The sequence below is a fragment of the Giraffa tippelskirchi genome, chromosome 2, assembly GCF_054371585.1.
Source record: "Giraffa tippelskirchi isolate mGirTip1 chromosome 2, T2T-mGirTip1v1.2.pri, whole genome shotgun sequence".
NCBI classification, from domain to species: Eukaryota; Metazoa; Chordata; class Mammalia; order Artiodactyla; family Giraffidae; genus Giraffa; species Giraffa tippelskirchi.
This window is the reverse complement of record NC_137276.1, coordinates 181,565,182-181,591,042: the sequence shown is the minus strand read 5'-3', so window position 1 is coordinate 181,591,042 and position 25,861 is coordinate 181,565,182. Positions and strand designations below refer to the sequence as shown.

Sequence of the window (25,861 nt, the reverse complement as noted above, 5' to 3'; positions counted from 1 at the left end):
ATGAAAACCATTCCTTCCTTAGATAGGGATGTTTTAGGTGACATTTGTCCTCTGTTGTTGTCCAAGAGCTATTTGTGTGATGCTTCACGCCACCTTTCTTTGTTTCAGATCTCCTCTGGCACTTGCAGGCCTGATGTTTCAGAATCCTCTGAATTGCGTCAGAAGTCACCATTATTTCAGTTTGCCGAGGTAATATACATATTGCAATCTATACTTAATGAAATTGTAAAGTGAGCTTCAATTTAGGCTGATGACAGTAACTTAAAGCAATGAAAAACTCTTCGTTCTTAGATCAAATAATCATAAATGGGAAAATAAACCAAATTTTGAAACTCTAGAGTCTCTTAATAAAGGAATAAATATATTTCTAGAAACATGTTATTAATTCATACTAAATGTTATTTCCCTTTTAACTTCATCACTAATTTTTATTCAGGGCTAGGAAAGTTAAGAATATAATTGAATTATTGTTACAACTTATTTATCAGGTGTTAATTTGACAGGTATTGAATCAGAAGATAGAATTGTCTCATGGTTATTGGCTGTGCATTCCTTTTTATTTATTTTCAATACACTTTTCTCTTAATTGAAACTTAAGCATGCAGTTGGCAGTTTTCAAAGTCTTATGTCTTAATGTTAGGCCTGTTTGGCTCAGTATGTCTCTAACATACAGATGATGTGGAAAGCACATTATCCTTGATATCAAGTCTAGAGGTTAAGACTGCTTCCCAAAATATCTGCATTTACCCTGGAACTCAATATGGAGCCATCATTGATTAATTTTTTCTCAACGTTAAACCACATGGTCCTCCCTTGATCATTTGAATTGTCTTTCACTAGACCTTCTCTCACACTGTCATACATCCTAATGTTTGCCCCTTGTGGTACAGTTTTGTGCAAGGAGAAAATATTTTTAGTTTCAGACTTTTTTCTCCTCTAGTGCCCTTTCCTGGTGGTTCTCAACATTTCATTGACAGAATTACTTTTCACACTGGCATATTAGGTCATTCCTTTTATGACATTGTTGGTAATATGTCTAAATGTCCTGCTGATATCACCAGAATGTTATAATATATATTTGCTCACATAATGCTTCTTATCTATCACTTTCCTGTCTGCTCTCTGTGAGATGTGCCATGAATTCTAATTGTCTTGTATATTGTTTCCTCAAGAATTTAATATAGTAGAGTGTTCAGTCTGCACTCCCTTTTAAACATAGTTTTATACATATTAAATAATGTTAGTGCCAGCTTTGAAAGCAGAGATTCTTAACTAGTGATCCTGAGCCCCTGAAGATCTAGTGAAATATCTCAGATTTCATATGAAATTTTTGGTATTTTGACACATGTGCACTTTTTTTGGTTAGTACAGCAAACTAAAGATTCCAAAGATATCTTTGACCCTAATCTGCCATTTCTTCAGGAGCTCACTGTTCATGTCAGAATCTCCTCTACTCAATATTAATTTGTAGAAACCTCCTTTTATTTAAAAACTTATGAAGTGCTTTTCGGAAATCTAGATGGTTTATACCACTGGTTCTATTTGGTTTACTCTCTGACTTAATTTTGAAGGGCATGTATTTCCCCTTACACAAACTATTTGTTTTCTTTAACTTTTATGGAGGGTTGGTAGGAGTGAGAAGTCATATCTGAAGTAAGATATTATAAGTTTAAATGATAAACTGTAGGCCTGTAATTCCTAGGACATCTTTATGGATTCATATCTGCAGTCTGTCACAGCTCTCACATGGAGGTCTTTTGAAATGATAGGTGTCATGATTTGACCAAGAAGAGTTCTACAAGTTTATCCTCAAGTGTCTTCAGAGTACTTGGTTTTATCTTAGCCATTTATGACCATTTGTGTATATCTAGTTTGTTAAATAGGATATGGGAGATCTTTTTTCTTTCTCTCTTTTTTTTTTTTTACTGAGATTTATTCTAAAAATGCTTGTTTGATTAAAAAAATACAGTGAAATGAAAATTTTCCTAATGCCTTCAGCTGTAAATAGAGTCAGTAATTCAATCAGTTCTCTCTTCTAGTTATTCCTTATCTCTAAAAGTGACTTCGATGTTGTATCACCAACTGGCTCCATTGCCTTTCTAACCAACTTAATTTGATTAATATGAAAAAATGATTCCTATGAATTCTTATGAAGAGTTGTGGTCCAGGTGCATGTATTGCTTAGTAAGTTGCCTTTGATGGAGTCAGTGAGCACAGTGAATTGAAAAAACTTTTGGGGGACTGGGAATGGACTGAATTTATAGTGCCTACACTTTCTGCTCTTGTGACTCATTTTCACCCTATTTTGTAGCTGGATAGAAGGTTTGTTCACTTTGAAACCAAAATTAATAACTGACTTGGCTTCAAAACATCCTTAAGAAGTATTTCCTTTAGAAATACTTGGCCCTCAGAGAAAACCTTTAATGAAGTTTGAATAAGCACTAGTAGGAACAAAAGTTCTCCTAGTTGAACCAAGGATGGTGTGACAGAATCCCCCCTATCTACTGTCAGAGATCTGAAGGTTGTGTGTGGGTGGTTGCAGGGGGCAGTAGTGGATGGGAGGATGCATGGTGTTATAAAAGAAAAAAACGCAGTTCATATTCAGTGAACAGTTTATTGAATTCTGGTTCCATACCAGGCAGTGTTTCCTGTGACTTTTTTTCTTCTCACCAAAATCCTGTAAAATGGGGATTATCATCACCATCAATTTACAATTGGGTAAAATAAGTCTCAAGAGATTAGTTGACCTGCCCAAGGTCTTGTAGCTGGTGAGTAGAAGAGCTAAGATTCAATCCCAGATACTCTGACCCACATGGTTTGTGTCCCCAACACAGTCTCAGAGCTGCCTCTAAGTAGAGAACAGCTTAAAGGGAGTGCTGTAAGTAAGAGAGAGATTTTACTTGCAGCTTCCAACATTTAATATTATATTTTTAAAAATCACTGAAATAAGTCTATCTCAATAGGTCTCCTCAAGTTTGGTACACATCTGATACCCTTACAAGAGACATGGCAAATGAGCCAAGCTCAGTCTTTTTTCTTCTTTCCACTGTTTCTTCTTTCTTCTGTTTTTAGAAACATGGCCTTTGTCTTCATTTATCATTGATACTGTTTTTCTAAAAGGGATTGAGGGTGATGACTCATGTCTTAATCTTTATCAGTGTCTACAGGGGAAATATATGGCAGATCTATTAGTCTGTTATGGAAAAAATGTCCTTGTGCTTTAAAAATTACATGTTTCCTTTCAGATATCTTCAAGTACATCCCACCCTGATGCTCCTTCAAAACAGTGTCAAGCATCAGCCTTGTTTCAGTTTGCAGAGGTATGGCTTTTTTTTTTTTTTAATATATATTGGGTTCAGAAAATTTACTGAGTGTAGAAAGTATTGGAATAGAATTTTGTCACCTGTAGAGAACTTCAGGCCTGCCTCTTGCCATTACTAACAGAATATACATGGCAGACTGTTTATTGCTTTCTGCTGCTTTTTTGTAATCATAGATCATCTCCAGATTTTATACCTATTTCATAAACATTCACTAAATGTTTATAAAGAGTTTATAAAGAGTTCATCCAGAATAACAGTTTTTCATTTATTTCATTTTGCCTTGTTTTTAACTTGCTTTAAAAGCTTAAGAAAATTGTCAACATGAAGGCCATAGGATTCCAATTTATTTATTAAATTTTTCCAGTAGCGAAATTAGATGCTATTGTTGATGAATGCGTCTCACAGTCAATGCAGGGTGAATACGACCTGTTAGATTACACTGTGATGTAGCTTCAGCCAGTATTTTTATTAGCGTTTAATCCCAGGCTTAGGTCAGGTCAGCTCTTGCAGGATCTCAGATTTCTCTGGATTGTCAGCCAGAGAGAGAGAGCACACCCTGAAGAGCATTTTCTTGGTTGGTATGATGAGAAGGCAATCTGATATTCTTTCTTTTGCCACAAAAGCCCTGGCCTCAATCATACGCTCATTTCTAATAAGCACTATACGACAAATAATAAAATATATCCCTTTTGCAAAAGTAAGATACCCTCTCCCTTAGGTTTTTCCCCATTTTCCTTTTTATTAATTTCAACCAAAAATGCATGTCATAAACTAAGCAATTTTTTATAGGGTTGAGAGAAAATGACAAGCAGGATTATTCTGTTTAATATTGATGTATTGAATCACTTTGATTCATTTGCATAAAGAGTGCTTGATAAATGAAATGTAAAATGATATCCTTTTGGCAAGAGAAAACCCAGCATCTTACTTTGAAAATGAGAAAAAATTACTTTTAGCTCTAACAGTTTTTTTAAAAATGCTGCTGCTTCTTGGGACACTTGCGTCAACCAGCACAACTTGATCCCACCAGTTGGCTTGCTTATCTGTAAGACTTCTCTGCCATACTGCTGCTTTAGCTGTTGAGGGCTATTCTATAAAAGTGGTAACCAGAATATCATATAATGGTATCATTTCACTAAGAACAATTTGCTTGATGAATCTGAATAAATTAAGATTTTATCATAATTTTTCATTATGATAAACAGGCTGTTATTTTCACTGTTGGAGGAATAGTTTCGTTTTACATTTCCTTGCTCTCCTCTAGTCGTTGATATCCATTTACTTGATACTAATAATTCTTTCAAAGATAAAAAAGAATTTTGACATGATGACTATAAATGTTTTTAGTGTTGGTACCTGATTGGTCCCATCAAACTTTTTAGAAACAGTTCCTTCAAAACACAGTTTATTTGCCATATATTTAAATTCTATACTCATGAATATCAGAAAGGTTGTGGCTTGTCTTTGACGCATCTGATATTTACGTATGCATTATTTACCAAGAGTTTTCAATTTAATTAAAAATGTTTGTATAGCATATCTCAGCTGATGCATTTCTAACAGGTCCTGTCACTCGGAGTGTGGTTCTAATTTAAGTGATAGCACCATCAGATTTATTAAGTGTCCTGAAGCCCTGGGCAGCTCTAGGAAGCAGTGTGAAGGTGAAGCAGCCACTGTCTTGTGACTCTGGAGAATGAGATCCCATGCCTCTTTTGAATTAATTTGTTCTTGTACAGTCACTCCTCAAAAAGGAAGTTTTTTTCCCTAGTAAAGAACCTCTCTTTCCTTAGGAATTGTGCAGGAAGACATTTCCAGATGTTACTTCTCTATATTCAATGGCATTTGTATTCTGAGGATTTTTGACCATGCATATATAAGATTTGAGGAAGCTTTAAAAAAATTAATTTGAAAACTCATTAGGACTTGTTTCAAGGCCTTAACAGAGGAAGGAATGCACGATGGAAAACCAAGATAAAATGTTCTACTTTGGAATCAAATACAGTTCCCATCTCAACTCTGTGTATTATTTTTCCTGGTTTTATTTTGCGTAGGTTGATAATTAAGGGCCTTTACAATTCCTACGCAGATTAAATTATTATATACTTAGCTGTTTAATTGTAAATGCTATATATGATTATATAAGAGTAATATAGTACAATACAGGGTTGTCTAAGGATATATATAATCTCCAGTCACTTTCCTCAGCTGACCCAAGAGAACTCTTAAGTTTCAATCTCTCTCATGTTATGATCTGACCATATTGTCAGCCCAATATTGCACTGGTTTAGTCAAATCTAAACTATACTAACTAGATGAACTGATTAAATTATCTACTAAAATCTGCTATGAGTGTATCTATTGCAGTAGAAATAAAATAGCCTATAATTACTGTGATCGTATCCCTAAAGCTTTTATAATTATTTCATAAAACACCCATCACCTTTGGGAAAACACAAAGCCTCTTGAAATTCTTGTTCTAACTAGTCTTTACCAGAGGCTCTCCTACGTTAAAACACATCAGAGTTCCCTCAAAGACTTGTTCAAACACAGATTGCTGAACCCCACCCGCAAAGTTTCTTATTTAATAAATCTGCAGTGGGGCCAACAATTTGCATTTTCAACAAGTTTCCTCTTAGGGAACTGCAGTTTGAGATCACTGCTCTATAGGTGGTAATTTTTACCACAGGTTATTAAATCAGCATTGTTAAGGTACTTTTGGTATCTCTGGAAACTTACAGGGAAAGGATTAAGTGAGGAGGAAATGAGCAGATAATAAAAATTTGCCCAGTGGGCCACATTATACCCCTCATCCCTTTTCTGAGAGATTCTTGGTCCTATTACGTACAGTTAGAGAAAAATGTTTATATCATTTAGGCAACAGTTTAATCTTGAAGAATGTTTAGCTTTGTAAATGCCCCTAAGATCAGGCTTGCAAAATTCTTAGAGACCCTTAATGTTAATTTCATTTACAAGTGTTCATAACTCCAGGAAGAGGTTGGTCATTTGTTGTGTAATACAATTATCCTAGAAACACACTTTTTAAAAAACAGTAAACCCAGAGCATTTCTTTAAATGAATATATTTTTTCTTGTATGTCAAGTCTTGGGTCTCTGTCTCACAAGCTGAGAAGGGTATCTTTTCCTTCTGAACCAAATCTGATCATTTTAAAACCCATTAAAGTAACCTGCATGGAACCATGAAACTGAATAAAGAACATTTTACTTGTAGGTTCCTCATAAATGTGTACATTTTAAGGGAGAAAGATATATCAGCGTTACAAGATCTAGAAAGAAATACAGAGTATAGAACCTGTTTTCCTCACATTTCAGCCTGTTTCCCATGCCATATTGAGGTTATAATTCATCAAGATTCCACTTGGCCCATCTGAAGAGCCATCACTCTGTTTCCAGACTCTGATCCATTAAGTTGGTCAAAATGAGTTGCCTATCTGCATTTTTTGTTGTTTACATGTAGACTGACACATCTGTCACTGTTTAGATCTCATTTACTGAAGACTAATGACCAAACGTAATGCCAGAAAGGAATTGTTGTCATCCATTATTTAATAATTCTGAAAGCCATGACCAGTCCACATATCCTCTTCTCTGCTGAGTGGCTGACTCTTACACCTGGAGTATACCTTTATGTTGAAAAATTGCATGTTTACTTGGAGACAGGGAGCTAATCTGGACGATTTAGACAAATACATTTGAACACTAAAACTTCCCTTAGAAGGCTTTTACTTTGCCAATGTAAATACAACTGTAATCTCTACAAGGTATTGTCACGATTGGATATAAGCAATTGGTGCAGTTTCAAAGCATTCATTTTTATGATGGCGTGCCCAATATGTTACGGAATATTATACTGACACAGATTCCATATACTCACACTGCAGCTCATCAGTGTGAAAGTTTACCATGTTTTATTGGAAGAATTAATATTTCTTTTAAGATAAGGAAGACCAATCATCTCATGTTGTTTGTTCTTTGATTCATTTATTCACTCAACAATTGTTGGTCATTTCTTGCAGACTACAGTGTTTATGATACCCGTTATAACTGCAAAAGGCTTCTGGCTAATTTGCTTTTAATCTTTGCCACCTCTTTCCTTGACGTGCTCCCCTACCTCAGGCAGCTATAAAATTAGCAGTTTAACAACCAGGGTGATCATTTTTCTTGGCACTTTTGCTGTACATCACATACTTTTAATACCCACCCTGTTTATCAGAACATTATTTAATAGAGGAGAGGCTACTGTGGAATTAACAGATTGGCTAGCCCCATCCAATGTGAGGAAAATAAAAAGCATAGCCACAAACGTACTATGCAGCATGGCCCACTACTGCCCCCTACCGTGGAGGGTAACATAACATGCACTTCCCTCCACAGGCAGTCCTGTCGCTGAAAGACATGGTTTAGCTATATTATTCGTAATTGAAAGGATGTGTATGTCCCTTAAATAGGAAAAAAAAAAAAATACAAGGAAATGAACAATAGTTTTTTGCAAGGCAAGGAACCATTCTCAAGCCTCAACTCAGAACATTACATGTTAACTCAGCTGACAGGTAATGCATCTGTGTGATCAGAAGTTCTTCACTGAGCCTCTGGGTGTGTCATGCAGGCATTTGGCACAGGCTTTGTGGTAGTGAACACACATACCCACACAGGCTTTGTGGTATTGAACACACACACACACACACACAGCGTCAGGGAGTAAGTAATAAAAGTGACAGCAGAGGGAGCCAGTGGAAGAGCTAGAAAACTGTCAAGCTGTGTATTGCAGCATCACCGAGCTTGTTGTGCTCTTGAGGGTATTATATGATTATGTGACAAATTTAATACTCTACAGATTATTAAATTTAATAATTAACCTCTGAGGTTGCAATTTTTCACTTTATTCTAGTTTCAGTCTGTAGCTAATTTGGGGGGATTATATTAACAGAGTTTATTAGTGTCAATAATGATAAATCCTTATAACTAATAATTGTACTGTTGATTGAGGGCATAATATGGGCTGAGCACCGGGCCAGACTCTTTACTGACATAACATGTCATTTTCACAAAAGGAATATGGGGCAGATAGTGTTTCTGTTTTGAAGGTAAAGATGTGGTCTTAATTATTTCCTTCAGTCCACACAACAAAAAGTAATGAAGGCATGTTTGTCTGACACAAAAGCCATGTCCTTTCTATTAATACAGCATTGGTTCACGTGACTGGTCAAGTCACTCCGAGTCAGTGATTCTTTTAAATGTGCTTGTTTTCTTAGTCTAATGATAAGATTAGTAATTGAATTCACCTTGTCTAGAAAAAGTAGAAGTGACATATATCAGAGAAAATTCAGCTGGAGGAAAGTCTTTAGAAAGCTTCAGCCCCTAAGTTGACCTTCTAAAGAAAAAGGAAGTGATTGGGATGAATAGGGAAGGACTCTCAAAAATGATAGCACCCAGGAGGAGAAATCCCCTACAACTTAAACTAGCCCCTTCTAAATGACCCAGGTAGCTTATTAGATATTTGCCTCAACAAAAGCCTCTTACTCAGCAGGTGTTCTAGGGAGAATTTTCTCTAGCAGTAATGAAGCCCCTAGTCTCTCCTGGAGGGACAGCTCTATGACATTCCCTGTTGGGCCTGGTCACCTGTAAGGATATCATCACAAGGCAGGTTTGCCTCCTCAACTGACCTGAGAAATACCTGTCTTAAACTGAGAAAGAATTCCTAATCATGAGGAATATAAACAGCATAGACCATTGCTAACTGCTCTAATGATGACACAACTTCTCTAGGAGAAGACTTCTTTGTAAAGATCCTTAAGAATATATGTCCTTCTCAACTCTTTACTGAGTTAAGCTCGAAATTGGAAATTAAGTCTTCCTATAAAAATGAGACAGGGCAGTGCTGTTCACTGTTATCAGTGCCCAGTTGTAGTTTTACCAAATTTAAAGAAGAGCATGCAGTCACCGTGTAATGGTGTGTGTATGTTGATGTGCTTACTGAGATTTGTGGTCTTCACAGTTAATCTTTGTACTTTAGAGCATACTCTTAAGTGCCACTGCCAGTGTTTTATGTAAAACTTAGCTTCACCAGGTCTTGTCATATTGCCTAACACATTTCTGTTCAATTCTCAAAAAAATATTTGTTGACTGCCTTGTTGCTATCTTTTCACAGGGATCCCAAATATATTTCAACAAAAAATTAGCTAATTGCTTTTTGTTAAATGTGAAATGACACTAAATCTCTTTTCTATATGACCAGTTGCTGAGTTGCTCTTTATATGGAAGTGGAAATGTATAACTCGTTTTGAGGTTATAGAGTTAAATTTAAAGCCTGAAATACTCATACTTCTTATCATCCAACAGCCACCCAAGTCACACCTGTTTTTTTTGTTGCTATTTTTGAGGTTATTTACTAACATTGGTTTCAAAATTATAATCCCAAGCCTAACGCATTTAAGTTATTTGACACTTGAAAGCAATGATATTCTCATAAACTAAGGAAAGTTCCTGAATGGGTATGAATGGAGAGCAAAAATTCTGATATCACAATTAATATTCTTTATATGAATTGTTTTCCATATAGATTTCTTCAAACACTTCACACTTGGGTGGTGCTGAACCTGTAAAACGCTGTGGGAAGTCTGCACTCTTTCAACTGGCTGAGGCAAGTTTCTAAGAATACATTGCGATAAATCTGCAGTGGTTGAAGTCACAAAAAAGCTAATCATAACAGTGTTGCCTAAACTGAACTATCTCACCTGTAACCATAATGTGTGTTGTATGTAATTTTCAACAGTGAGGGGGGTTCATCTTTAATTTAAGGAAAGTGGACTTTTGCTACTAAAAGTCATCAAGCATTGAAAAAGGTTATCCAGGGAAATAGCAAAATCCTTTCACAGGTAGTATTTTAAAATAAGGTCAGTTTTTGTCTCTCTCGGATTGGTAAAGTAAGTCCATCCTAAACCTAGAAAAATGATCTAGGTAATTTTCCTCTTCTCTGATTCTCTTACATTAATAACATCTATAAATCTCTGGATAGCACTACTTTTAAATCAGGTAGTTGATGTTTTAATTTGGGGGGCCTTTTTAAGTGAAGAACTCAAATGACATGTTCTAAAGTCTGGTTTTATAGCATCTCTCAGTTGTGCATTTGATGTGACATGGATATAAAATGCTACTATTCCTTTGGTCGAGTAAAAAAGATGTTTTTGTAAAGCCTGTGAAGGACAGAGCTCTCACTTGATGGGTACAGGCGGGGAGGAAGACGCCAGAAGTGATTGTTACTGGGGTGGGCAGGAGGGGGACTTCCTTTGCCAAATTGTGACCACTCTGCCTTAAACGGAACGTGTAGGACAAATGTCTTTAGCACCAGAACACTGTTGTAGTGGTTTTCTCTTTCGGTGAGACAAATTAGGAGGTGCAAAATGGGTGACCAGATATCTCTGTGTTAAACTTTTTCTCTTTTTTTCTGTCTTCCTTCCAGTCAGTTTCAGTTTCTTCTGAGTGTGAGTGAGTGTGTGTGTGTGTGTGTGTGTGTGTGTGAGATAAATCATTTTGAGTTTATCGAACTTAATGGGACAGCCTGTCATTGTCTAAATTTCATGGTAGCTTGTGTCATTAAAATTTAGGAGTCTTAACTATCTAAGTCCAGCCAGACCCAAATTAGAAGCATAAACAGTAAAGTATGTAAACAGTGGGACAAACTAACCCAGTTATATCTGACGTGAAGCTGACATGCTTCTTGGATAAGACAAATTCAGACTCAAAATAGAGGGCTAGGAATAACTAGAAAACTTAGGGAGACCACAGGGAGTAGTTTTTAAAAGAACTGGGTAAGTCCGTAACAAGGTACTATTTCTGGTAGAACTAAAGTGGTAAAGATCTGGCAATGAGTGTGCCTTTAGAGGTGTAACCATGTCTTCATAAGCAGGGAGACTATGAGGTCATAAATTTGTCAAGTATCTAAGACAATATAGTTTGTCAAAATAATTTATTTGAAAGAAATAATTATTTTTCTTAAATTATATGAACATATAGCCATTTTGGCTATTCCTGTGGGGGAGGATTGTGTTTATATATATATACCTAAACTTATACATATGATCTTTTAAATATTAAACAACACTAATCTATCCTTGGTGGCTCAGATAGTAAAGAATCTGCCTGCAATGCAGGAGTCTTGGGTTCCATCCCTGGGTTGGGAAGATACCATGGAGAAAGGAATGACTTCCCATTCCCTAGAGAATTCCATGGACAGAGGAGCCTGGTGGGCTACAGTCCATGGGGTTGCAAAGAGTCGGACACAGCTGAACGACTAACACTTTCAACTTTCAATGTATAAAACAAACTAACTTTCAGTGTAAATATATATTTATTAGATAGTTTTGTATTGGAAATGTATGGGCCTTAGAGGTGCTTTGCTGTGGGGGGTGCTAGAGCAATGGAAATTTGTCTTCTCATCTTCTTTCTTTGGCACAACAGTCATTAAAAAAAAAAAGGATTCCCCATTAAATCAGAGCTCATTAAAAAGAACACTCTTCTAATTTGTAGGGATGCATCCCAAATATGAAACAGATGCTATGGTCTAACAGATGTTTCAGTGCTGGTGTCGTAATTTAAAGGGGTAAAATGACTGCAATAAGCCTATTCCAATTATATAGCAAATCAGCATATACTCAGACTTAGTTTCTTATAACGTCTGAGTAAAAATATATGCTTTTGATAAAATAGGGTCGGTAAAAAATTATTTACTGAGAAAATCTTCTCACATTATTATTTGCACCACATGAATATGATGCCATAATACTAATAGAGTGTGTTTTAGAATAACATCCCAAAGCCTTCCCAGTTTGTAATTAAACATAAATATGTGCACAATGGTTTAATCATCATCTCCAAATAATCACCAGTGAAAATATGCTTCCTCAGTTTTTTCTTCCTGGTGTATTTGATGTTCATCTTTTCTTGAACAGAATATAATATTTAATTATTTCAGGTACCTCTTTAAATAAGCACGACAGGGTATTGAAGAGAATTTTTCCTGTGGCTCGAATTGTTGCTGTTGTCAGAAGTCCTAAAGAATAGCTTTATATTCACACATTCCAAAGGGAAAGCCACCAACAAGCCACCTTCAGTTTGGGCCAGATCTTCTCTCAGGATTTATAAAGACAGCCTAACCCAGCTGCCGTCCGATCGACCACTCCAAGGGTTTCCCTTCTTGTCCCCACCCTAACCCCAGGTGTGGGCTGTCACAGGCTGGGCAGTCACCTGGAGTATCATGGCTTTTCTCCTTGTCATGTGGAAGAAAGCAGAGAAGTGTTTCCCCCTCTTCACCCCTGGCCTCTGTCAAACACAGTGAAGACAGCTTTGAGAGAAGCCCTGTTAAAGACTGGGTGAAGATGTGTCTTCTTATGGTTTGGCAAGAAGCAAGCAACGTTTTAGATGTTGATTTATTGATGTTGCCTTCTCCTCTCTGACCAAGCAAAAAGAGAACCAGAGGAAATCAGCAGCAGGCAGAGACTTAGAACAGCCTGCTGCACTCTCTCTCCTGGCATTGCAAAGATGCATTTGTTTTCCAGGAGCCAAATGAACAAGTAGAAAGTAGTTCGACTTGATCAGACAAGAGGCCATGGGCCAGTCATGGGGAGAGGGCTGGCCTGGGACTGTCCAATCTTTCACTTGACAGTCTGAGGAATTCCCACTGCAGGAGTGTTGTTCAGCTGGTTTGCACCAGGACAGCTGTCCCAGTACTAAAATACCAAAGCATCTCCTATTGTTGGTGAAAAGACTGGGACCCTACCCTCGAGGACCTTTGCAGTGACTCTGCCAGCCCAACTGGTCTCGCCTGTCCTCCTAGCAACTAGAGGGTACAGCAGGGGGCCTGCAGCACCCTGTTCTGGCCCTGACACCACATCCCTTCTGGTTGCTTAGCACTCTTGCCTGTTAAATATTTTGTATATCATCTTTGTCCTTGACATCCCTACCAAGGTCATTCAGTCTTACATGGAGTTAGTAGGAACAAAAACATAACCAGGGGTAGTTGTTCTTACCTCCACCATTTCTTCTTCTGTCCTTTCAACCAGTGGCTTTACATCTTGTGAAGGAAGGGACAGGAACCAACCCAAGATCTAACCACTCACCCTTCCCAGCTTCATTCCTGCAGCTGGGCATGGGGGGTTGGTTGAGGAGCCCTCCCAAAGACAGATTGTTTCTTACAAGAAAACTCTTCTCTTGGAGAAAAGCAAGAAATATGGTAGGCATATATTTGTTGCTGTGCTTACACGCACTTTAACCGGCAAAAAGAAAACTGGAAGAGGCTGGCAGCAGACAGAGAAACTTAGATTGGCCTGCACTCGCAGTTTGGGCATTGTGAGGACCCCTCCCCATTTCCCAGCACCCAAGCCGGGAGATCCCTCCAGCAGAAGGCTCTGCTTTAGGCATTTGATTGGCATTTTAAATTGGGTGGATTTTTAGTAGCTGAGAGAGACCTGAAAATACTGGAATCTATTCCAGTTATTTTTCAGGAATCTGCTCCAGCTAGGAAGGGAGATTTGGCACTGTGCTGCTGAGGTCAGGGAATTGTGAAAAATAACAGTCTTTTATGTTTGAACCTCCATGAGGTTCATACTGTTCAGTTAATCAGTTAATTGGTGCAGGTACTATAATGTATTGTGTTTCATTTCCTTTTGAAATTAATTAGGTCAGGTCACATAAAGAACAGCAGAGCATCCTCCTGGAGATCGTTGTGTATAATAGTTGCTCTAGTTGGAGGACTCACAGAGACGTCTTTATCTGTACAGTTTCGCAAAGAAAATGCTACACTTAAAGATATCTGTTACTAAAATTGCTCAGTACAGCAAGTGGAGCAGTTTGTTCATCTATTCTAGCAAACAGTTGTTTCTGAGAGCTTATTCCATGCTGTTGACAGTGAGGCAGCTGACACTACCTGCATATGGATGTACAATGAGATAACCTATGAGCTTTCTTTTGACATCAGTGGTATTGGAAGACCTTAACTCCAGATTCAGTTTTGGTGTTTGGAATGCATTAAGGGGCTGGAGCATAAGCCTAAAAGTATTACTATTTGTTTTACTTCTAATTTTTTTTATCTGTAAGTAATTTTTATTATCTATCATAAGATAATAATGACCAATGTCTGTTATCTACAGTGTGTTAGGAACTTTTTTATGTACTTGATATGTAGTCTTTGAATTCTCACACCTGTCTTTTGAGGTCAGTATTATTATCATTCCTCTTTTACACAGTTTTAAAGAAAATAAGGACAGAGAAGTTTTGTGATTCACCTAAGGTCACATGGTCAGGAAGTATTAGAGCATCGCTAGAAATCTAGGCAGTCTCTCCACAGCCTGGGATCTTCAGCACTATGCTATTCTGTCACCTTGTTTTAGATAAATATAAAAGACTGTGCAAGTTAGTTGTTATAGGAGTTTGCACGTTATAGAAGGCTCTATGGAAGACAGCTTACTCCTACACATATGTGTATGGCTGAATAAGATGACAGATTGTTCAGGACTGCTGTCAAAGAAATGGAGCTGATATTTCCTTTTTAAAAGTGATTCTACTTTTGCAACTGCCAAGATACATCTTACACCCTTAAATAAGTGCCTGTTTGTGAATATACTTTGGGAGATACTGTGAGGACCATAGGAAATGATAGTGTACACCTCCTGCCCTCTAGGAGCCTGTTCTCCAGTTGTAAGGAGATAAAATATAAAAAGTTAAGGGATAAGAAATAGATTAATGGTGCAAATGGTTTCACAAGAAATCATGCAATGAGATGAGGAAGCTCAATTTGAGTGATACCCAAAGTGAATGTGTAAAATCAGTAAACGGAGCAGTGAATTCAGCTGGAGTGCTCGGGGGACTCAGCACCGATGAGGAAGCATGAAGATAGATGGTTCTTTGAAAGAGTTCTTGGGGAACAGAGGTTGAAACTAGCAGCCTTTGGGCCACACTCAGCTTTAAGAGATGCTCTGTTTGGCCCACAATTTGTTGACTTGTGTTATATCTTACATTTGAATTAGTGGCTAATACTTTAAAATTAAAGATTTCAAGTAAATGCATACTTTTGACTTCTCTTGAAAACATTGAGGGCCTGGAGACACTGGACCAGCCTCTGCATGAGAACAGGTGGTCAGAGCTGATAAGTGGCTGCCCCCTTAGAGAGGTGTTTATGGTACAAATGTCACTATCCTCTCCTTTCCTTACTGAGTCCAGACTCTGAGTCCAGCAGTCATTGCCAGTATCCATTTGCACTTGTCCATTCCCCCCGCCTTTTCTACCTAACCAGCCATACACACTGGAGATGGTGATTTATGCATAATTAAACGGAGAGATGGGGGAGATAGAGCAAAGAGATAAAGGCAGGCAGACATGAAATAGGTAGATGACAACAAGTAAATCAGCCGAGCACGAGTGCCGGGCTGTGCTAGGAGATTTATGGAAGGTGAAGGTGGAGTGTCGCTGCAAGTCAGAATTGGGAGGGTGTTTAGTGTGAAGCAGAGACACTTGTACTTGAAAATAATGAAGGGCGATTGAAGATTTGGAGCAGGGGAGTGCAGTGGTGAGAGCAGCCCTTCAAGAGACTCGCTTGCTGGCTGTGGGGGTGGCAAGCTGCAGGGGATCCAGTTGGATTTGACGACTGAGTCTATGTCAGAGGGAAAGGAAGGGAGTCAGCAGCCACTCCAGCCCTGAACTTGAGTGTGTAGGAGAAGGGCTTCCAGAAGTTTGCCCTGATTGACCTTGGAGCCTGACTTCGAGAAAGCTGGACGTTTGTTAACCTAGAGGGGGGGCCCCCAAAGTAGAAAAGCATGCTGAGGGAGAAGAGATAACTGGGGACACCCAGGACTCAGAGTCCACATGAGGGGATGGCCAGCTAGGTAAACAGTCGGGTTTGGAAAGCAGAAACCCATGTTCCTCTGAGCACAGGAGGAAAGGTGAAAATCAGTCACCGCAGGATTGCTGGATTCATCTGTGTTGTACTTTTCTTCTCTATCACAATTTGTGAAGCAAATCGTCTGTTACAGTGCAGCTGAAGAAAGAGAATGCTGGACCTCTCCAGATACACTCTTCATAGATGTAATAAGCAAGATTTTGGGTGTGGTGTGTCCCAGGGAGTTGGAAAAGTTTTCATTAACCCTACTTATTAAAAAAAGATGTTTTCAGAGGCCTCAACACCCTAGTTTTTCTTACATTCTAATTTGAAAAAACCACATGTAATGAAAATCAAATGGATGATGGGTAACAATGAATTTGTTCCAGTAACTATAAAAATTAAATCTTAAGGAAAATGATGGCTCACTTTAAGAAAAGCTGAATTATGTTAAAATTACAGAAATTATATAATATATTGATAAAAGTAGGAAGTCTCATCCCTCCTATTAGCATTCCAGCCCCACTACCAGCAATCATAGTTGGTATTTAATCAGGGTATGACTCTGTTTCTGGGTTCTGTTGTGCCCTCATTCTCCCTTCATCCTACTGTAGCCCCCTGAAGCCCAGAACCTCAACATGTAGTTCCCGGCTTCACCTACACCCTTATCACAAAACAGAAGTCTATATATAATTACTGTGTATTTGAAGGGACCTTTTATTTGAAAGTGGTGCATTTCTTTCCTTTTTGTGCAGAGTTACAAGTCATTTTTAGAAAACCCTTATGCTAAAACTTTTCATTTTATTTCTAATTATACCAATCTACTTTTGTAGGGACTGAAATATAGTAACACACCTAATGACTTTCTTTAACACCATTGAAGGAGACTTCAATAGGTGGCCTCTTGAAACAAAGGCCATCCCGACCCCGTCTAATGTCTTTAAAAATGATATAGTTCCTGAAGAAATAGCAAATAAACTTTTAAACCACCATTCCACCTGGCCCAGTTGTTATAGCAAAGCAAATAGTAAGCTATTTAAGATGCACAGGTTTTAGTGTTGAGAGACACTTAGACCACTGTTGTGTGACCAGTTATCTTTTATAATAAAGAAAACTGGATTTTCTTAGCAGTGATGCTATTCTTTATTCTGTGAAACCATCAGCCGGTATATTTTTATGGGAAAAGCATCCTGGTTCTATGTAATTATGGGAGAGATGCACATCTTGGAAGAACACTGCTGAATGTCATCCTGGGGTTATGTCTACACTGTTTTGGCAAATAATAAGCCAGTACAAAATCACTGTAAACATACCTTGGCTGCAAAACATTTGTTTTGCACTAAAAAGCAGAAATTTTGAAACTGACACTTCTTGATTAGTGTCAGTGGGTCTGTTTTCACACTGCCTTATTTTTAATTGAGCTGGCTCCTTGATAACAGACAATGAAAGACAAAATATAATTAAGACTGAAATAATATGGGATATTTTGGAACTACGTACCCATTTCTTTGTACTAATTCAGGGCATCTTCTTCTATGTATTACTTCTTATCTAGTGCACATGATTAATTATTTTTCACTGGTTATTTCACTCAGTCTTTTAAAGCAGGACACAATAATAAATGAATCTATCTTAACATTTGTTGAAAGGAATACATTTTGAAACATCTTTGATTTGAGGAGATAAAAGTTTGTTGTAGCACAGATTTATTATGTCTTTAAAGCAACTTCCCAGTAACAAACCCCGAGCGTAAGGTGTGGTCTTACCTGAACCAAAAATGACAGCTTCTCTGAACTCAGGAATACAAAAAAATCCCTCCATTTTATCTTTATAAAGATTTCAATATCATTATTTTTTTCTCTGCGATCATTTTGAGGAGGATAGTTCTTTATGTGTCTGTCCAGCATGTACATTCAAAGGATCTGGGTTTCAGCATGATGATTTTTGTTTGTTGGGGGGAGTGAGTTACATTTCTTCTAACACATCACTATCAGGCCACTCTGACTACATGAAACAGTAATAAATCTCAGTGTGTTTTCAGTTGTCAGAGGTAAAATTAAAATATTGGTGAATGATTTTCACGGGTGCTCCTGGGAACCATAACTAAGGACAGCGTGATCGTGGTCTGGGCCAAGCCACAGCATGGTCATAATTAGCATTGTTTTTTTATAGACTCGTAACTCTTTCCTGTTATTAATCAGAATACATTTTAGATTCATCATTTACCTCGGAGCTAATGAACCATTCAATCCAACACAATTATCTTTTGAATGCCTTCATTTTGAAAGCTACTAGGATATTCTTGGAGGAGAATACAAGGGTGAACAGGATATAGTTTGTGCCCCCCACTCCGAGTTACAGTTATTAAAAATAGAATAATACCTGAGGGAATAGACAGTAGATATCAAATATTTATGCCCAGCATTTGATTTAAAACATTAACATTTTAACTTGTTTGAGTACAGCTGTGGGAGTGCCATCCAGCAGGTGTCCTGCAGATGATTTTCCATTCTCACTTTTAAAGAAGGTTATTGTTCTATTTAAAATAATAATAGAAGAATAAATTGTCATTTACTAAGGCATTTTCTGTTTCAAGTCCTGATTAACAACTAACCCTCTACTAAGGGCAGATGAGCTAATTAATAACAGACATTAATCCTGTGCAGTTTTATTCACTTGAGTTCACACTGATTTATGTTCTTCTGTGTCCACTATGTGCGCATCCATGCATATGTGTATATAATGTCGTCGGTTTGCGCTTTCCTGAGTCCCACTGAAGTGTTACATATACACCCAAAAGTAGATATCACTAAATGATGCTTGTACCAGAAGGGGAACTGAGCTTGATTATATCTTTAGTAAGAGATGCTTCTTGAAAGATAATTGATCTAAGATCTTCCTGAATCTAATGTTGTTGTATATGGTTTTCCCCATGGTATAGAGTCGTTCAACCCTAGAATGAAAAATTGGAGCAATTGGTCTGCCAGGGCCATGATGTGCTATTAATGATACCAGTACGAATATTACTACTAATAATAGCCAGCATTTATCCTAGATGGCATTAGCCCCCAAAGGGGTGGCTGTCACAGTGCATTATTCTTGCTCAGTGCTGAACACCAACTTAAGTACTATACATGTGCAATTCGCTGAACCCCTCAGTATTCCTAAGGCAAGCACTGTATTAATATCCACATTCTAGAGATTGGGAAATTGAGGCACAGGAAGGTTTTAAAAAAAGGAACTAATTGGTGGCAGAGCCAGTCCTTGGTCATGGACAATCTGGCTCTAGAATCCCTGCCTTTTGAAACTGCCTCTCAGTAACAAAATTTGCTCACATCTAGGAGTGATGGCATCTTCTTTGGTCTTTTGTTTGTTGTTGAGTCGCTAAGGCATGTCCAACTCTTCTACATCTTCTAAGAGGTACTAAATCCATAGCTCTTCCCGGGCTCTGTTGATGTCATGTGAAAATACAGATGCTATTTCCTAGAAACTTTTGAAAATTACTTCTAATCATGTTTGAACTCATAAAAAAGAAGATGAAAACTGGGAATTATTGGAAGTCTCCCCGCGCCGCCCCCACCCCAAGTTACCGTCTAATGTATGTCCCCAGGATCTCTGTGCCCTGTATGCTGGCTTATATCCCAAGTGGATGCAGACTGCCTTTCCTGGGTCCCCGTGTCCCCTGATTTCCACGTGGATTCAGCCAGTGGGAGACCCTGGCAGAAAAATTGTGGGTTGGGAGGAAGAAAGAATCTGGGATTGTGCAGGGAAGGGGTGAGAAGGGATAGGGGTAAGCAAAGGCAACGTCTCTTTCATGTATCCAGCTCCCAGGAGCTTGGCCCACCGTGGGTCCATCTTCCACCAAGGACCTAGCTCCTGGGCTTCATAGGACTCCTTCCCCCATTTGTCCTGCCGTGGCTTTCTGCAGTTGCTAATCCCTGGGTTACCTCACCACCTCCTGTTTGGGTATTCCAGTTCTTCATAACCTGTGTAATCAATTCATTCCAAGCCATAAATTCCCTCAGCTAGATATGCCTTCCATTGTTTCTGTTTGTGTACTTAGTCCCTGACTGCTACACAAGCCACCCTCATTTTCTATTTCCTCAGCTTAAAAATAGGCTGAAAGAATGCTGTTGGCATACTGTGTCCAGATTTCAGCAAAATTTCTGACAGGTCATCTTACGATGTCCTTGTAAACAGAATGGGAGGAATTTAGAGTGCATTATTAAACATTCTTAGGTTGCTAAAGTCTATTAATGTTCAAAATCAACCTGATGAAAGGGCTCTAAAGGTTTTTCAGAAAGCTGTGTCTTTGGCCATGTCCTACTCAACATTATTACCAAGGATTTGGACCAAAACACAAAAAGCAACTTTATCAAATATGTGTATAAGACCAAACTGGAAGTTAATTTAATTCAGATTTTGAAAGGATGTACTTTGTAAGGAAAAGTGAAAAATCTTGCATCTAGGTACAAAAAATATAAACATATTGAATGGCAGAGACCAAGCTCCCCAGCATAGTATGTGGGTAATCTAGGATTTTTATTGACTACAAACCTAATACAAGCCAGAAGTTTGACCTGTTTAAAAAAAAAAAAAAAAACAACAGTGGGGCAAGTTTGGTTCCCATTAGAAGATTAGGGTTGATACCAACTGACAAATAGTTTCACTTTTCACCTGGAGTATTACAGGATAGCTAGGAACTTAATCTAAGAAAGGTGAGTGTTTTCCAGACTTAACATTATTTGTGAGTTTTATTTGCACACATTCATTTACTTTTGCCTCACAACAACTCACTGGAGGATGTACTGTTACCATTTCTCAGCCTTTATATCCTCATATGGATTTAAGTATAAGCTCCGTAGCTCACTGTGTGGCCTTGGACAAGTATGATGCTCGCACAGGAACCCAGTTTATTTCAATAAAGTCCATTCTCACTTCATGATGACCATACTGCATCTAGCTAAAAGGGACCCAACTTTTAAAAGGCCAGGAAGCCTTTACATATTATGAGCAGTTTGCCAGGGGGAGAGACTCATGGGAGCATAAAGGCTGTCTTCTAGGATTTGAAAGTCTGTCACACGAGAGAAGGAGTGAATTGATTTAAGTGGCTTCAGGGAACAACCAGGACTAATAGAGTTACCTTAGACTTTTGCTCAATATTTAAAAATTTCAAACAGAATTGCCCTTATTGCCCTCTAATGTGGTCACTGTCTTTGTGCCAAAAGATGGTTAACTCATTCTCAAGTATTTTAGTAAAATGAATTTCTATACTAGGAAGAATGTTAAATTAGATAACATTAGATAATTAGATAAGTCTAGAGCAACACTCAACTCTGAGAGTCTGATTTCTGTGTGTTTCGGGTTTTGGTTAGTGAGATTTGTGATTTGTAGTTATTTGTTTTATTGTTATAATTTAACTTCCAGCCATATAATTGTTTTTCTTCTAATTTAGAATTAGCATGCTCTATTTATGAAAAAACTTTTAGGAGCCTGAAACAAGGAAGTAAAGCTTGACTATGCTCAGTGTAATTACCTTCCTAAGAAATATTATGCTATTTCCTGGAATGTGTCCCCAGAGCGAATGTCTGCATTTGTTCCATTTCATTCCTAGCTATAGAATCCTATCAGGGGTGATGAGGAGCATCATTCTGAAATACATTGAAGCTGAGAATAGAGTTTGCAAAGTGTTATTGGGTTTGCTAAGATGAACCTGTGCAAATGCAAACCATTGGTTCACCACTGTGAAAATCAAGGCCTGTGTGGCAAAGGTCCCTGAAATGACTTATTAAAGGCCACCAGAGTGATAGTGCTTGAAAACTATAAATTTTACCCCGATGATGCCTTTCTAGCTTTCTTGCCACAACTAGCATAGTGTCTCTCCCCATACGGGACAGTTAGATTCATGAAGGACTAGTATATTTGAGAAAGGAAAATAAAAATTATTTCAAAATTGAGACAAAAACAGCAGATCTCCCCTGAGAGTAAAGCACACAGGGAAGATGAAATGTATCAGTATTTCAGAATTAATTTAACGTTTTGCTTTGATTTTTTTTCTGGTTGGGTTTAATAAAGGGAATGTCTCAGTCTTCATAACTGTTTGCTGAGGCCTAAAAGTTAACTGATTTCCTGAAAAAGACAGCTCTGTTGTGAATTTGTAGTATTTCAGATCTTTCCTGTGAATGATCCTAAAGGACTGAGTACTCTCTTCACCTTCATTTCTTTAAAGAAACCTCGCACTGTCTGCCTTCCCCCAGCCTTTTCACCAGTTTCTTCCCAGATTTATTAATCATACTATAATTCTTACGGAAGAATTTGAGATGCCCTGAAGTTACTAAGGGAAAAAATGAGGTGAAATAGTATCTGATGTTTAATTCAATGTATTATCCATTTTAAAATGGATACTTTAAAAAATGAAATCTTTGTAGCTGTTAACAATCTCTGGCAACTTTCCATTCCATAAAATGGTGATTTTTCTTTTAAAACAGTTCAGTTTCCTACTCATGTACTTGATGTGGGGGGCTCAGCATGCCCTAATAGTCTTTTTCCTCTAAATTGACAGTCAGTGCAAAGTAGATAAGATGAGTAATGGCTAAGAATCCTTGTGCTGCTGTTGGTCTCATCAGCCTTGTCACTGTGATGAATTCCTCAGAGGTGCTGGGGGCTGGGGTGGAGGCTGTCCGGACAGCATGGGATGGGCATTATTGATCCTTATACCTTCAGTGTCCTCCACTAGGCCTGGTACCTGGGCATCTTACAGGGAGTGTTTCTGAGTGAAAACCTAGGTATTGAAGATGAATTTTACAATGCATTATAATTTCCTTTTTTAGAAAATAGCTTCAGATTGCAGTTTCAAAGTACCTAGAGCTGCTGGAGAGGAAGATGGCAACATTCTCCTTTAATGCCCTTTATGTGAAATTTGGGGAGTTTAAAAACTAACCTGATTGCTGCCAGATCTGTTTTGATACTCAAAATTTTTCAAATTTTAGGGAAAGTGATGTAGTATATGTATCTTACAGTATGCCATTCATTCCTCCAGTATATATTCAAATTCATGGAGATTTGATAGCCAAAACATGTATAGTCATGCTGAGATAAATTAACAATGCAAAGCATTTTCATTATAGTTCTGGTCAGAATTTACAGCCATGTAAGTTCAAATCAGATCAAGTTTGCTAACAAGTTTTTTAAAGAAAGCAACCCACTACTTATTTTTCAGAGCTTTCGTCTTATAATTTCTAATTTCAAGTGATTAGGTAGAAATTGTTGCTATTTCCCTCATATTTCCCCAAGGAAAAAAGAAAAGGTAAACATCTGAATAGAGTTTGGGGGTGATTTACTAAGCACTGCCATGCACGCATCATCTCACTTACACCTCACAGGATCCTCTGAAATAGCTATCATTATCATTTTTATCTCACAAAGGCAGCAGAGGACTGAGGGCTGAAATGACTCATTCTAGGTACAGAGTTAGCAGGGAGCAAAATTGGGACTCAAGCTCAGGTCTTACAACTCTAGCTTCCCCCCTCCTTTTACCAAATCTCATTTTCATATGAAAAGCTTCATCAGAAACTGGAAAATGACAATTGGAGTGTATGTTCCTCCAGAGCTGAATGAATAATTATAAAACTTTTATTAATTTGAATAAGTTATATTTGTAGTAGTGGACTTGTTATTGTAAAGTTTGAAGTTTGTTTTGATTATTTTTTTAAAAGGATGCAATTTAAAAGTTTAAGGTAATTTCAGGTATAGAATAATGTGTTTTGTTCTCATTGTGTTTAACTGTTTAGATGTGCCTGGCATCAGAGGGGGTGAAAATGGAAGAATCAAAGCTAATAAGAGCGAAAGAATTAGATGGTGGAAGAATTAAAGAATTGGAGAAGGGAAAGGAAGAAAGAGACACAAAAATGGAGAAAACGGATGAAGCCAGGTTACAGAAAGAAGCAGAATTTGAAAAATCAGCTAAGGAAAATGTAAGAGATTCTAAGGAAATAAGAAATTTTGAGGAGCTGCGAATGGATGATATAATAGGTATAAAAATGGAAGCTCCCAAAGAAATTAAAAAGGAAGAATTAGAGGAAGATCAAAAATGTGGTCACTTCCCTGATTTTTCCTACTCTGCCAGTAGCAAGATAATAATAAGCGATGTTCCCAGTAGAAAGGACCACATATGCCATCCTCATGGAATCATGATCATCGAGGATCCCACAGCACTAAGCAAACCAGAGAAGCTAAAAAAGAAGAAGAAGAAAAACAAAATGGATCGACACGGAAATGATAAATCCACACCCAAGAAGGCCTGCAAGAAGAGGCAGTCCTCGGAGTCAGATATCGAGAGTGTCATGTACACCATTGAGGCTGTGGCCAAGGGGGACTGGGGCATCGAGAAGCTTGGAGATACCCCTCGCAAGAAGGTCCGCCCATCCTCCAGCGGAAAGGGGAGTATTTTGGATGCCAAGCCACCAAAGAAAAAAGTGAAATCTAGAGAGAAGAAAATGTCGAAGGAGAAATCCTCAGACCCCACCAAAGAGTCAAGACCTCCAGATTTTATCAGCATTTCTGCCAGCAAGAACATTTCTGGTGAGGTGCCAGAGGGTATAAAAGCAGAGCCATTGACCCCCACGGAGGATGCGCTACCACCCACCCTGTCGGGACAGGCCAAGCCTGAGGACAGTGACTGTCACAGAAAGATAGAGACTTGTGGCTCCCGGAAATCGGAGAGGTCTTGCAAAGGTGCTCTTTATAAAACCCTGGTGTCTGAGGGCATGCTCACCTCTCTGCGAGCTAATGTTGACAGAGGTAAGCGGCTTCTCAAAATCTGAAAAGAACATGGAAACCTAGCAGAATTTGTCCTTTAGAGATATTGAAAAGCAATTAAGACTACAGTAAAGAACATTTTAGTATCAAAATAGTATCTTAGATTTGTATGAGTCTTTGTGGTTTATAGATTATATACATTTGTCATTTTACCGTATGTTTTAGCACCATAGAGGAATGTTTCTATTCGTTTTAGACGTAATTCTCAGAATATAAGTGTTCTAAGTTATTCCAATCTTTTTCCTTTTTACTGGTATTGGCTGACTTTTTGTTTTGAAGGATCAGTATTGCATGTGTAGAGCTCTTAGTCTGGTTTTTAACTGATGGAAATAATTTTCAAAATCACGCAGGTATGTTTGACAGAATCTTGACATGTAGACTCTAGAAACAAAAAATGTATCTAGCCCTCCCCGCTAGATAATCAGAACTGTAATTGAAGTGACTAGCTCTTTAAAACATAACAGTTCCAGAAACTAGTTAATGTGTATACCTTTATTCCACAGAGTGTTTCATATACATTTATCTATTTTAAAATATAGTATCTGACTGGGGGACTACCGCTTGCCAAACTAAATTCCAACCATAGATGTGTGTGAAAATAAGTCTCACAAATCCTGAATAGAGATCCTTAAGAGTACATATTGCTCCAGGGAGGTCATTCCACTAAGTGTTGGGGAAATTAGAATTAATAATGTGCAGCAGTAAAGGGCTCCCACACCTCAGGCTGATTCTGTAATGGAAAAGTGAATAGTAGTTAGTCTTTCTCATGAGTCAAGTAGCACCTGTTGAGTTATGAGACTGTGGATCTCAGTCTGTAAGTTACTTTTTTACACATT

The 25,861-nt window shown here is 38.0% G+C and overlaps 1 protein-coding gene across 39 annotated transcripts in view; it reads left to right on the top strand.

Annotated features, from left to right (window-relative positions):
- Positions 1–25,861, top strand: part of BBX (BBX high mobility group box domain containing) — a 285,777-nt gene that overhangs the window by 230,591 nt on the left and 29,325 nt on the right. For all 39 annotated transcript variants that reach the window (XM_081572319.1, XM_081572313.1, XM_081572309.1 and 36 more), the window contains 4 exons: positions 109–189; positions 3,246–3,320; positions 9,900–9,980; positions 23,999–25,007. In XM_081572319.1, coding sequence (XP_081428445.1) covers positions 109–189; positions 3,246–3,320; positions 9,900–9,980; positions 23,999–25,007 — 1,246 coding nt within the window. The remainder of the gene's footprint in view (positions 1–108; positions 190–3,245; positions 3,321–9,899; positions 9,981–23,998; positions 25,008–25,861) is intronic.